Here is a 14,252-nt window from a genome sequence, read left to right on the forward strand (position 1 = left end):
TTAATTTGTGAAATAACTTTGATTTTTGTTAAATAATTGATATTTTTATTATGAATTTCCATTTTGACAGTAACCTAATTTATTTGACGTTTGAACGTAATTATTTGTTTAGCATTAAAATCCCTCAACCTACGCTCATGATTCTAGTATTGGTATCAAAAACTGGTATGCCGCACATCAAAAATCAGTATGAGGCGGCACGGTCAATCATTCTCGATCACCCTGTAGAACAGAAATCTAAAATATTGTTTGTAAAATATTATCTATACTTCCATTAATATATTTTTACTCATAAATAAAAAAAAATACCGATAACATTAACAACGTGTTCCTACTTGCCTTAATACGATAGCTTAATTTGATGCACTGTCCTCTTAAAATAAAGTTTCTAACTTTTTGCAAACGGCTATCAAACGGTTCTAATGATTTTCGCATAGTGTTAAATGTATTTTGAGTGACACTCAAACTCCTCTAAAACTAGGTTATGAAAATGTCCTTTTCGTTTCTCCAAAAATATATACTCATAATTTCCTGTTCGCTTTTTGTTTTAACTTTGATCTATGATTTTTTTAGACATGAGCAAATTTAATATATAAATTATTTTCCAGTAAAAATAATTATAATTATTTACTCCAACAAAAATAACAAAATCACAAAATTCAAATTTAACAAAAAAAAAAGGTTACATATACAGTGTAGGAAAGTACCGAAGTTACGTGAGAGCGATACAGTAAGCCATAGAAATCCATGTGATAGACAAGGATGGCTGTAATGAAGGCGTCTAATAGTCAACGCCCATTTCGCCCTTACACAAATAAGAAGTGGATCTTATTTGTGGAAGGGCGAAACGGGTGGTGTCTATGAGACGCCTTTATTATAACCATCCTTCTCTATCGCATGGATTTCTATGGCTTACTTTATCGCTCTCACGTAACTTCAGATAGACCATCGGTACTTTCCTACCCTGTATATTTGACAGTGAAACCACTTGACACCAAGGATTCAACTTACAAGCTTAGCTTACAAGTAAAAAAAATCAATATAGTGGGAAAAAAAAACAAAATTCGCATTACATAAGAACTCTTTAAAATCTATTTTTTTGCAAAACTGCAAAATTCGTATAAAAATCTAGATTTTCGCATTCTTAGGATTAGCCTTAACACAACACGTACATGCGGTGCATGTAATAATGACGTAGCAAAATCTGCAAAAGAAACAGCTCGCTGGTCATCTCATTCTCATTATTTATTCGATCCAGTATATACATAGTTTGCTTTGAAGTTAATAAAAATCGCAATTTAAGTGGATGATAAGAAAAATATTTTAATTTATTTTGTGATATGTTCTGTGATAATTATTGTACATGTACAGTACTACTAAGTATTACACTTTATTTTACTACAGTACCTGAAGAGAAAGAAATATATAGGTTAAGATTTATTTAATTACGTTTATTTTTTATTAGTGTACGTTAATATTTAAGATTTAAATACTCAATGCAATTAATAATAACCTTATAAAGAGCGAATATTAAATTATTTATGAATAGAACAATTATTTTACGAACATGGATATCAAAATTGATGAATCAAATCAAAATAAAACGCTTTTAGAAGAAACATTTTATGTTTTAACAAAAAAAAATTGTATCTTTCGAGTTCGTTTAACAAGAAGTGGTCTTTGTCTAATAAAAGAAAGTGGTAAAAATATAAAGGAACAAGTAATACCAATTCGTGATATAATAGGTTGCAGATGTTTACGAAGTAAAAAGCAAACAAAAGGATGTACTTGCCAATCTATGCCAAGATCTAGTAGCTTAGAAGTGGTAGAAGAAAGTTCTGGTGAACTAGATGACTCTGATCTAAGTGCATATTTATATATTTATGCGTACATATTTCAAACTTCCAAGGGTGCAAATAAAAAGCGAGAAAGAACAATAATTACCTTGAGATTTAGATCATTTGATAAATATGAAGATAATAATAAGGAAGCACAAAGATGGAGAACTGTAATAAAAAAGTTAATCAAAGGAGAGAATGTAACTAGCATTAGTATATCTGATTTTACGATGAGTAATAAACATAAAGAAACTAGAAGACTGCTTGTCCTGTGCAATCCAAAAAGTGGACCGGGAAAAGGCAAACAAATTTTTCAACATAAAGTTGCACCGATTTTACAGGAAGCAGAAATTCCTTATGATTTACACGTGACCAAGCATGCTAATTTTGCTAGAGAATTTGTAAGGGGTAGCAATTTATATCAGTGGAGTGGTATAGTATTGGTAAGGAACTTATTACTTTATCTAAAAATTTAATAAAAAAAAAATTGTAGAATACATTGCCTGTTACTACTATACCTAGGTGCTATTAAAGTCGCTTTACAGTCTGTAATTCTTTCTGCAAGTTGCAAGTCTCTTGCACGTAGGCATGCGCACTGAGCAGCAGTGTATTGCAAAAGTTGTCCTATCTGAAAGACTCTTGCACTTTTGGAATATCGGTTGTGCTCGATTTTTATTGCAGCTTTTCTGCAATTCTGGGGAATAATTTAGTAGTTTGTATGGTTACCACCTACGTAAAAGCTCCTAAGCTGAACTGTCAAATTCAAATGTAATGATAACAGTGTGTTTATAGTATTATTAGATCGTTGATCTTTCGCACACGGTGTACCAATCTTTGTAGGTATTAATCTATATAGATATATCAACGTACTATTTTTGTATTTGTGGCAAAAATAAAATGTCTTGTCACAAAGGGTAAGTTTTGCTCAGCAGTTATTTTAATCCACAGGTCAAAATAATTATACCTAACCTTATTGTTATTGTAGAGCTGGTTTTGACTGGAATAGAGACTACAATTTTGTTAATACAGTTATATGAAGAGCATCCTTGCTTGTATTTAGTGAAACAGGAAAATTTCCATAACAGAAATAAAAGGAGCGAGGCACTGGAAAAAATTACACGAGAATTTAATGAACGGAAATTGGCAAATCTAACCGTAGAAGACATAAAAAAAAATTCATGGCATTAGGACCCAATACTTGGCTGAAATTAGCAAAATTAAAAAAAGTTAAGTGTCAAGGGCATCAACAGACGATGTATATACACCAAAATTATGGTGTTTTGATTATTTACAATTTTTACAACAGGGGAGTGGTGTAGTAACTGAAGGGGAATCTAATCTCGAGGTATCTACAGCAAGTGAAAAAGAACAGGTACCTGTAGAAAGTGAACCAGAAGTAAGTAAATTAATAAATTATTTTTTTGTTAGCAATTATAGAAACAATAATGTTCCCTATTGATAAAATTAGGTTTTGGGGCAGTGGGCTCTGTAAGTTAAAATTTATAATAAACAATTAAATGTGTACAGAATTTTTTCAAATATCACATGTTTGTATGTTCACAAAGTTAGGATATGCTTTCTGTATCTGTCTTAAAGATATATTTTTGCCCCCATGATTCCTTTTCTGTTAATATCTTTTAATATTTAATGATGAAGGGACTAATGAATGGTTTAATATAATTTTTATCTTTCTTGTAAAATAGTATTTGATGGAGAAATAAGTGATATAGGAGTAGTTATGCCGCCCCATTGTATTCCTTCAACATCAAGGACACCATCAAGAAGTGAAGGTGAAGAGTTTTCTAGAAAAAGAAAGAGAAAGACAGAAAAAGATAAAATAAATGGTATTCTCGATACAGCACTGGCTACATTAAAGAATTTCACAGACGAACCTGCACAAGAGCAATGTATATTGAAACATGCTTCGTTTGGACGGTAAGTTACTTCATTATGAAAATAAAATAAAATACTTTTGTATATAAGTAATATGTTTCCATTGCAGATTTATAGTAGACGAACTAGAGAAAATCGAGGATGAAGTACTTCTAGATGAATTAAAGGAAAACATTATTCAAAATATCTTTTCCACGAAGAGAAGACGGAGAGATTTGAGAAAATAAACTATTTTCCTTGATTAGCATATATGTTAATAAAAAACAAGTTTGTACTATTGAAAAATTTATTTCTTATTCTGACATAAAAATCCTTAAATAATTTCATCCTGCCATGGTACTCTTCCGCATCCAACAAAGTATTCTTTAAATTCTTCTCTGACATTAAGTGCTTCATTTCTTGGCCTACCATAGTTTTGCCTACTCAGTTCAAACAGATACCTAAACTTTTCACCGTCTGTTTTATCTGGACCATTTCCCAAATAAGTAGTGCTCAATTCTTTCTTTAAAAAATTGTGAAGAGCACAGCATGTCAGTAATAATTTTTGCTTTTTTCAGGTCTTAAATTTATTGTATTTAGCAATACCCGAAAACGGTTAGCCAATATACCAAATGTATTTTCAACTACTCGACGTGCTCTACTTAACCTATAATTGAAAATTCTTTGTTCTCTCGTCATATTTTTGAGTGGATAAGGTTTAAGTATATGACTTGATAGAACAAACGCTGCATCTGCTACAATAACATGAGGTACTGGTTTTGATCTCCCAGGAAGAGGTTTGTCTTCAGGAAAATTCAATGTGTTATTTTCAATAGCTTTTGACAGATCACTTTGCCAAAATATCCCACCATCTGATAATCTGCCATTCATCCCAACATTTATATACGTGAAGTTATATTTTGCATCAACAAGTGCTAATAAGACTATTTATATTATGTTGTTTTTTGTAATTAAAATATGCAGATCCCTGATCTTTAGGAGCTTTAATTACAATATGCTTCCCATCTAATGCCCCTATAACATTTGCAGCATTCCATATTGTTTCAAAATCCCTCGAAATTTCTAATCACTCCGCAGCAGTTGATGGAAACTAAAAAAAAAATACTTTCAAATATTCGATTTTCAATTCTTTATATATTGCTTCACATACTACTGGAATGAATAGTGATATAGCACTTTCTGAAATTCTATAATTGTACATTAAGCTACGAATGCTTTCGCCAGTAGCTAAATATCTTAATGTAACTATTAGTTTATCTGCAGCTGATATGGTTTGTCGACAAAATGACTTTTTTGTTATTCTATGTTCAATCTTATTCAACAATGTCAGAAATGTTTCTTCATTCATTCTTAAAAAATTCAAATACTTCTCTGGATCAGATTTTGTAAATTCATCAATTAAACAAATATTTCCCCTACTCTGATTAAGCCATGGTCTTACCCACCATCTTCGTGATTTATGCTCATTTTTCAAGACTTCCATAAGCATAGTAGCAGCAATAATAATACATATTATTGAAGCTGCAACTGTCTTCTTTCGATTCAAGGTTTTCATTTTCACTTGTAGATTGAGACTGACATCAGTAAAATCTTTATTTTATAGGTTATGGTACTTGTCAATTTTTATATTTGGATAAACTGGTAGTGTGCATTCAGTTTTAAGTGTTGGTATCGCTTCTATTGCATTTGCGAATTGACAACTGTAAAACAAACCGTGAGTCAAAATTTCCGGAAAGGTATTGCAAGTGAAAGGGCTTGCTGCAAGTCATTGCAGAAGGAATTGTGGACTGTAAAGCGGCTTTTATCAAATTTCAAAAAAATTTACATATAAAAGTAAAAATCAAAATATTCTTTGAATAATACTAGTAGTCTATTAATGCTACAAGCTAACTGCCATTTTAGTCAAATTTTAAGAAACAAGACGCATTTAATTTCTCAAAATATATTACATACATTGGATTTTTAATAATTATGTTCTTCAACTAGAATGGTAAAAACCAATTACAATTTAATATAATGTAATGCTCTTTTGTACTTTGCCCAGTAATTGGTGATTTCACTGTTGGACAAATAAATTCTATAATGTATAAATATTGACATTTCTTTAGTAATTTTCATTGATAATTCAGTTAGAATAATAATTAATATTTGCTATCAAAAAATATTTCTCTTAAATGATGTTTATTCATCCTTGTTCATTGCCTTCAAAACTTTTTGCTGTATGGTGGTGATGTATAAAAACTAATTTACGAACAAATAATGTCGGTGAAAGATTACGAGACATGATTTCTAATTTTGTTCTTTTCCTTTTTTATGTCTGACTGTTAGTTTTGGCACTATGAGATCTCTGCTACCCAACGAACTCGCATTCCTTTTATCTAATCTATCTACTCTCGCACAGAAGTTATATCCTTACATCTCACTTTTTATACAAGGAACTCAATATAAAATATATTTGTAGGTTGGTGGTGATGGAATCATTTACGAGGTCATAAATGGTATTTTTGAACGATGGGATTGGTCAGAAATAATAAGATCAATTCCAATAGGGGTAGTTCCTGGAGGATCTGGTAATGGGTTAGCACGAAGTATAGCCCACCATTGCTCCGAACCGTGGCTGCCCTCTCCAACATTACCATCGGCACTTGCAGCTGTTAGAAACAATCAGACCACTATGGACCTCGTCAGAGTTGAAACTACATCTCAGATTATGTTCTCTTTTCTTTCAGTAGGATGGGGTTTACTTTCAGATATTGACATCGAAAGTGAAAGATTTAGAATGTTAGGAGGTCAAAGATTCACAATCTGGTCAGTGGCCAGATTGATTGGTCTTCGTAGCTATGGCGGAAAATTATGGTATTTGCCTGCTGATGTCCCGGAAACCGAACCTAAAGAGACTTTAGGGAGTGCTTGTGGTAGTAATTTAGATCTACCATCAGAAGTTCATTTAGAAACTCAAACTGGTAAGTAATTACTGATATTGATACTATAAAAAATAAAAAAATTCACTGATATTTACATACAATATCACAAAACAGTAACATATGCTACACCATAAAATTAGGAAAAGATAGGGGAATCCAATGATACAAAAGTATTAGATTTGCATTTAAAAGTCATCATGGTTGCTGAAAAATAGGACTGTTTTTGTATAGATCTTCAAATTCGATAAAAATTTAAACTAAAATTTTGTTCTTTAAAAAAAATGTTTTATTCGTTTTTAAAAGAACTATCTCATCTTATACAGGGATCAAAAATAAGATTTAAACCAATTTAACTTTAATTTTTTAGTATCACGTTAAAAACATTTTACCTTAAACTTGCTATTTGGTACATGTCTTTACTTGTTTGAGTTTCTTAAATATAACAATAAAGTAACATGCAGGATGTTATTTTTATGTCTATGCCTAAGGCTTAAGTGTTGGATTTTCCCTTAGTGCCGTCCTGGGCACCGTAAAAAATGCCGCCCCATTACCCATATTCTAGACAAAATGGATAAGAGTTCAGAATACTTTTTGACTTTCCGCTATAAAAACCACTAATTTTATTGATTTCAGGCCGATTTTCGAAAATCGAGTATTCATCAGATCTCAACGTTTTGAGCTCAAAAAACTACGCCGAATTCTGTAAATCATATGAAAATCAGTTGATCCGTTCGAGAATATTGTTGACGAAAATTTTCGGAAAAAGTTTTTTTTCTTTTGAAACGACATTCGAATTTCTAGTGAAATCGAGATTTGGTACTCAGCTATCTGTTTGTGCTTTAAAAACGTTAACAAATGCTGTGGATCTTACCTCAACCGGTTGATTAATTTAAAAAGTATATCTGCCCAAATATTAAAAAAAAGTAATTTGAAACAATTATCGGATTTTTAAGGTCTAAGAGCTCAATTACTTGCAATTGCGTATGTTTTCGAGTGCTTTGAACTCGAAAATAACGAAAAATTTGGGAGATGGCCTGAAAGGTCAACTGATTTTCAGATTTTTTTTTTAAATAAATAAAATAATTGATTTGTTGTTGAAAATATTTTTATTATGATTACAGTGATTACATACACAAGAAACATTCTTTGTCATATTAAAAATCATAAATTATAATGACACATAAATTGAGATACAGAATACATATTTTCAGAGACAAACGCGCCTGACTTTTTGATTTGCAAATTGGTCAAGTAAATCTTCACAATCCAATCGTTGAAGCAACTCTAATTCAATGCATAAGATGGCTAAACTTCCACATAGGTACTTCCTTGTTCTGAATTGATGCGATCATTAATCAGCTTTGTTTCTGTACCTTCCTTTTTTGTGAAAAATCCATCTCATTTAGGAGTTTTAGATAATATTTCTTCCTCTGTTTTATTTTTCTTCAAAGCGTGCTTTCAATACGCAAATCCGCTTAACTTTCCCCGTCCGTCACTCATCTTTGTAAATTATGCACAGGTTAGATTCGTATAAACGTCATATGTAAATAGAGTTATATAAATAAAAGAACTGCGAATTGGAATGCAGGTGGCAGAATGAGAAAACAGCAACTTATGCATTTCGCAGGGCGTAGTTTGAACTAAAATAATCACCAGGAAAAAAAATATATATAATTTTATATAATAGCGTATTGCATATTTTATATTGTTATATAAATTATACACTACACGCCTAAAGTATGGAATAAATTCAGTAAAAACGAAACAAATTTTTTTAGCATAAAAGGCGATTTTCAACCGTCATTTGTTTTCAAGTAATGGTCATCGACATTTTTTTTAAATAGCAAACCCTTATTTTTTTCTTGATTCTGAAAGATCGTTTCATTGTCGATCCGACAGTATTAAAATGTTACCATCTTACATAGGAAAGTTTTCGAGTAAATGACGATTGAATGTTAGAAAATCCAAATCAATTAAAATAAAGCAAAAATGTTATCAAATTTAGTTTTCCGAAATGCCTGAAGTTTTTTATGGATCACGTAGGTGTAAATCTTTACAAAGTATCACTGTCATACCCACTTTCTAAGTATTGTAAGGGATATAAAAATTATTGTTGAATTTAAAATATTATGGCACATTTAACTGTCACACAAAGAATTGAAATTTTAATTCTTATCGGAATCGGGGATAAGACTAGAACACAGCAGGAAGTTTGCGATTTATTTAATGAAAAACATCCAGATCACCGTATCAACAATCAGTAAGAATCTAAATTTAGAGAAACTGGCAATGTTGTACATATTCCAAAACCTGGACGTCCAAGCGTTAGTGAAGATCACAAACAGAACATTTTGATAAGTATGGTAGATAATCCTCATAATACTTCACGATTGGTTGCATTAAACAATGAAATTAGTCAGACCACAGTGCTACGTATCCTGAGGCAGGAAAAATATCATCCCTACAAAATTCAACTTGTGCAGGAACTCAATGAAGACGATCCCGACCGCCGCTTACACTTTTGTGAAATTATGATGGATTTATGTCAAGTAAATAGAGATTTACACCGGCAAATACTTTTTTCAGACGAGGCCACGTTTTGTCTCAATGGTACAGTGAACCGTCAAACTTGCAGGTATTGGAGTCGGGAAAATCCTCATTGGATGGCAAAGACACATACCCAACACCCACAGAAATTAAATGTGTGGGCTGGAATAGTTGACAACAGAATAGTAGGGCCTTTCTTCTTTGAAGGAACCCTTACAGGAGAAAGATATTTAGAGTTTTTACAAAATGACCTTGTTCCAGCGCTTGCAGTAATTTTTCCTAACGATAATGACCCTGATATTCCTGATGACACCATATGGTTTCAGCAAGACGGTGCACCTCCGCACTATGCGCGCCCTGTTCGAGATTTTCTGGACAATTGTTTTCCTAGGAGGTGGATCGGCAGACGAGGACCGATAGAATGGCCCGCGAGATCCCCAGATCTTACACCCCTGGACTATTTCTTATGGGGCTACTTAAAGTCCAAAGTGTACGTTAATAGACCACATAATTTAGAAGAACTCCAAAATTGTATTATAGATGAAATACACAGAGTTACCCCAGAAATAATTCATAATGTGCAAGAAGAATTTCTACACAGACTTGCGTATTGTCAAGAAGTCGGTGGGTGGCAATTCGAACACTTAATTTAGGTAGAAAACTTAATGAATTGTATTTGCTTGACATAGGAATTGTTATTTTTTTAATGAATAAAATTTACGTTTTCTAACATTCAATCGTCATTTACTCGAAAACTTTCCTATGTAAGATGGCAACATTTTAATACTGTCGGATCGACAATGAAATGATCTTTCAGAATCAAGAAAAAAATAGGGGGTTGCTATTTAAAAAAAATGCTGAAGTCATTACTCGAAAACAAATGATGGTTGAAAATCGCCTTTTATGCTAAAATATGTATTTTTTAAATTAAAAATCAACCTGTTCGAGGATTTTTCCCAAAAAAAATTTGTTCGTTTTTACTGAATTTATTCCATACTTTAGGCGCGTACTGTATATAGATGATTTTACAATCATTTTTGTTTTTAGATAAATATATAAATTGATTCTATTTATTTTTATTTGTAAATGCACACTTTTTGAAGCATTTTTGATAGCGCAAAAAAAAAATTCTGCCCCGAATTTTGCACTAGCCCCTAGTGTAAATCCAGCACTGTGCTTAACTGACTCGCATTTTGTAACACCAAAATGATTTTAATATATTTTTTCTCGTCAAATTTTTATAATTGCTATGAATTTTGAATAAAAAAAATAAATTTTGTTATTAATTTGATTGAAATACAGTGTTCCAGAATTTAGTTTAATATTTGGATGAGCAATTTAAAAGCAAAATTTTTAAACATCCTTTATTAATCAAAATCCATAGCACAAGAAACAAAAAAAATGCTTGAAACCAACATTGTATTCAAAAATGTAGATTAGACAGACAAAAAATAACTTTGTGTGTTATTCTCTTCCAAACTGTAAAAAAAAGATATTTTCATATTTCAGGCAGACAAAGAGTTGACTCCTGGTATAGTGCTAATTCACGCAGAAGTGCATATTTCTCAGCGACTGGAAGCTCGTATCAGTCTACCACAGACAGTGGAGTTGGCGAGCCGACCAGTTCTGCAGAGAAACCCATAATGTATGGTCCCGCTCCCCAAATACCGTGTTTACCAGCACCGTTGCCTACCTCTTGGAAGTGCATCTCAGGAAGATTTGTCATGGTACATGCATCTTATCAAAGTCATTTAGGCGAAGACTGCTTATTTGCTCCCGAGGCAAGATTAAATGATGGGAAAATATGGTTACTTATTGTTCACGCGGGAGCAAGCAGATCTCAATTGTTGCATTTTCTCTTGGGCCTCAGTACGGGCGCCCACGCTTCGTCACATTCAGAGGGGCCTATAGAACTCATACCTGTCAGTGCTTTTAGGATCGAGCCCGATATAACTGAGACGGGATACATGACGGTAGATGGGGAACACGTCGAGTATGGTCCTATTCAAGCTGAAATTTTCCCTCAGCTAGGGAGGATTATGATTCCTTGATCAGAACATTCCATTTATACTGATAATTTTAAAATGAAATCTAAGGTTGTGATTTTGTCTACTTTTGAGCCTCTTCTTATTAGGCTTGATAGTATTTGTTAGGCTTGAAATTTTTATATATTAGATTGTAAAAAATTGTTTCTGTTGTATAGAGAAATGCCAATATATGATATTTTCACCTGTTCACTTTCTAGACAATTTTTAAAACAATTTTAACAATCGAAATATATTTCTTCGATGATTTTAGCTTGGCAGTTGCCACGTTGTCAGTCAAGAAGTTTAAACCGGCGACGTGGCAACCAGCTAGGAAATTGTTGCGATTGCGATTGTTGCGAAAAATAACAAATTTATTTAACATATCATGGCCAATATAAGAAGTGATTCAAATTTTATTTGTAACATTGCCTGAAGATTAAGATATTAATGAGATTAGCTCGACTAAAATTTATGCCAAACTAGTTAAATTAACAAACGTTGAAATCCAACATTAACACTTAAAATTTAGAGTATTGTTAAAAAAAGATGTTTTTACATCAAAAGTTGATTCATTTTCAAGTATTTTTAATAAGCAAAATTTTTATTTTTCATGTATCGCTACTGCAATAAAATACAGCAACAGTATATGCACGGTTAGAGTACTAAGATTTTATAGTAAACATAATTCTTGACAAAAAAATTTGCTTGTTTTTGAAATAAGGTTGCCATGAAGAGAATGTTCACAAAATGAAAAGAATCTGAATCATTATACGAGTCATATCCACAGAGTACTCAATTTTCATCAAACACTATTTTTTGACGTAGTCGCCTTCAATCTCGATGCACTTTGTGAAACTCATCGTCGGTAGAAAACATTTCTTTATCCTTAAACACCTTCAAAGAAGAGAAAAGATGAAAATTAGAAGGTGCTAGGCCAGGCTGTGAGCGGGGTGGTTAATGATATTCCAACCAAGAGTTGCTTTATGGCTGTGTGGAGATTCCCTTCGTTAACATTCTCTTTCTTTTGTTTTGTATCGCCTTCCGTGATGTTTTCAGGGTTTCACAGTACCATGCAGCATTAATTGTTCTCCCCTGGGGCAAAAAGTCAATGTGGAGAATCCCTTTATGGTTCCAAAAGACAGTTGCCGTGATTTTTCGGGCCGAAACAACGGTTTTGAATTTTTTCGCTGATGGTGAAGATGGATGTCGCCACTATATTGATGCGCTTAAAAAATTCCCGTGAAGAAGCAATTCTGTCGGCTTTGTGTTGATCCATGAGCTGTTTTGATACCCACCTGGCACATAATTTTCGATAACCAAGTGTTTCGGTAATGACTTCATACAGAAGAGATCTGGAGATTTGTGGAAGCATTTCCTCGATCTTGTTCATCGTCTTATCTGTCACAATTGTGGGAAGCCCATTGCTTTGTTCAATATGAACATTCATTCTGCCAGCTTTATACTAACGACACCACTTGAACACATTAGTATGATTCATCACACCACCCTTATAAACAGTTCTGATTTTGTTAAAAATATGGTATGGCGCCTTTCCCTTTGCAAAAAGCCGGATTATGCTCCTCACTTCACAGGTGACGGGATTTGGAATCGCGGCACTCGCTTCAACACACCACTACAACAACAGTTCTCAACTGACTAAGACAAATGAGTGTGCGTTATGCTCGTAACACCTTGGCCTTGAATAAAGTGTTGTCAACTTTATTGAAAACAAAAACCACAAAGCATCCGAGTCTCAGTACTCTTTGTGGATATGCCTCGTAATTATCGACATTGAGAAAATGGTATTAAAGAAAGTTGTTCGGAGTTAAAAGTTCCAGAATTTCTATTTGTGGATAAATTGAAATAGAAGAGACAGAATCTGTTTAGTGAAAAAAAAACAGTGTATTTCAGTTTGGCTGCATTTTTATGGTATGCAAACAACTCCTGCTTTATTTGTATAAAGGATATGTCCATTGTCTTTTCGTGTGAGGGTGTAGTGGGTCACCCACGTTTGTTCATCTTCCACTTAAAGCGTGCAAAAAATTCCCGTGAAGATGCAATTCTATCGGCTTTGTGTTGATCCGTGAGCTGTTTTGGTACCCACCTGGCACACAATTTTCGATAACCAAGTGTTTCGGTAATGACTTCATGCAGAAGAGATCTGGAGATTTGTGGAACCATTTCTTCGATCTTGTTCACCGTCTCATCCGTCACAATTGTGGGAAGCCCATTGCTTTGTTCAGTATGAACATTCATTCTACCAGCTTTATACACACGACACCACTTGTACACATTAGTTTGATTCATCACACCACCCCTATAAACAGTTCTGATTTCATTAAAAATCTGGTTATGGCACCTTTCCCTTTGCAAAAAGAAACCGGATTGTGCTCCTCACTTCACAGATAACGGGATTTGGAATAGCGGCACTCGCTTCAACACACCACTACAACAACAGTTCTCAACTGACTAAGACAAATGAGCGTGCTTTATGCTCTTAACACCTTGGCCTTGAATGAAGTGTTGCCAACTTTGTCGAAAACAAAAACCACAGAGCATCCGAGTCTCAGTACTCTTTGTGGATATGCCTAATTATCAACATTGATGAAATAGTATTAAAGAAAGTCATTCGGAGTTAAAAGTTTCAGAATTTCCATTTGTAGATAAATTGAAATAGAAAAGACAGAATCTGTTTAGTGAAAATAAAAAAAAAACGCAGTGTATTTCAGTTTGGCTGTTTTTTATGGTATCCAACAACTCCTTCTTTATTTGTATAAAGAAGGATATGTCCATGTTTTTAAGAGATAAATAAAAATTTTAAACTTGGTTGAAAATTAGTTTATAAATAATTTTCTAGTTTGATACTTTTTAACCTGAAAATACAGCATTCAAGGTCGCCGTTAACCCGGAATTAAAAGTAAGGGCAAATTTAAAATATCAGAATACAGAATCTACTTCTAGGTTATAAAAAATGTACAATTTAGAATTGTTGATAAAAACCCAAACTGTATAACCATCAATTT

At 32.9% G+C, this 14,252-nt stretch overlaps 2 protein-coding genes across 5 annotated transcripts; both read left to right on the forward strand.

Annotated features, from left to right (window-relative positions):
• Window positions 1-1,264: 1,264 nt before the first annotated feature.
• LOC108912710 (sphingosine kinase 2) lies at window positions 1,265-13,982 on the forward strand. 3 transcript variants are annotated; one of them, XM_018718030.2, is made up of 4 exons: window positions 1,265-1,700; window positions 1,746-2,281; window positions 6,193-6,694; window positions 10,712-13,982. In XM_018718030.2, exons 1-4 carry the CDS (start codon window positions 1,568-1,570, stop codon window positions 11,251-11,253), a joined length of 1,713 nt encoding a protein of 570 aa, XP_018573546.1. In that variant the 5' UTR covers window positions 1,265-1,567; the 3' UTR covers window positions 11,254-13,982. The 3 variants fall into 3 exon arrangements, with proteins under 3 accessions (XP_018573546.1, XP_018573548.1, XP_018573545.1); XM_018718032.2 differs by having other exon boundaries at window positions 1,265-1,429; XM_018718029.2 differs by having other exon boundaries at window positions 1,265-2,281.
• LOC108912711 lies at window positions 2,933-3,968 on the forward strand. 2 transcript variants are annotated; one of them, XM_018718033.1, is made up of 3 exons: window positions 2,933-3,234; window positions 3,542-3,773; window positions 3,841-3,968. In XM_018718033.1, the coding sequence occupies exons 2-3, from the start codon at window positions 3,577-3,579 to the stop codon at window positions 3,956-3,958; spliced, it is 315 nt and encodes a 104-aa protein (XP_018573549.1). In that variant the 5' UTR covers window positions 2,933-3,234; window positions 3,542-3,576; the 3' UTR covers window positions 3,959-3,968. The 2 variants fall into 2 exon arrangements, with proteins under 2 accessions (XP_018573549.1, XP_018573550.1); XM_018718034.1 differs by lacking the exon at window positions 2,933-3,234 and having other exon boundaries at window positions 3,514-3,773.
• Window positions 13,983-14,252: the final 270 nt, after the last annotated feature.

The sequence above is a fragment of the Anoplophora glabripennis genome, unplaced genomic scaffold (assembly GCF_000390285.2).
Source record: "Anoplophora glabripennis isolate ALB-LARVAE unplaced genomic scaffold, Agla_2.0 scaffold668, whole genome shotgun sequence".
NCBI lineage: Eukaryota > Metazoa > Arthropoda > Insecta > Coleoptera > Cerambycidae > Anoplophora > Anoplophora glabripennis.

What these genes read in the sequence shown, in the direction of transcription:
- LOC108912710 (XM_018718029.2), top strand. Translation starts at nt 1,568, where the DNA reads ATGGATATCAAAATTGATGAATCAAATCAAAATAAAACGCTTTTAGAA. An exon ending in AGTGGAGTGGTATAGTATTG is followed by an intron (nt 2,282 to 6,192) that starts GTAAGGAACTTA and finishes ATATATTTGTAG; the next exon opens with GTTGGTGGTGATGGAATCAT. An exon ending in TCATTTAGAAACTCAAACTG is followed by an intron (nt 6,695 to 10,711) that starts GTAAGTAATTAC and finishes TTCATATTTCAG; the next exon opens with GCAGACAAAGAGTTGACTCC.
- LOC108912711 (XM_018718033.1), top strand. Translation starts at nt 3,577, where the DNA reads ATGCCGCCCCATTGTATTCCTTCAACATCAAGGACACCATCAAGAAGT. An exon ending in AAACATGCTTCGTTTGGACG is followed by an intron (nt 3,774 to 3,840) that starts GTAAGTTACTTC and finishes TTTCCATTGCAG; the next exon opens with ATTTATAGTAGACGAACTAG.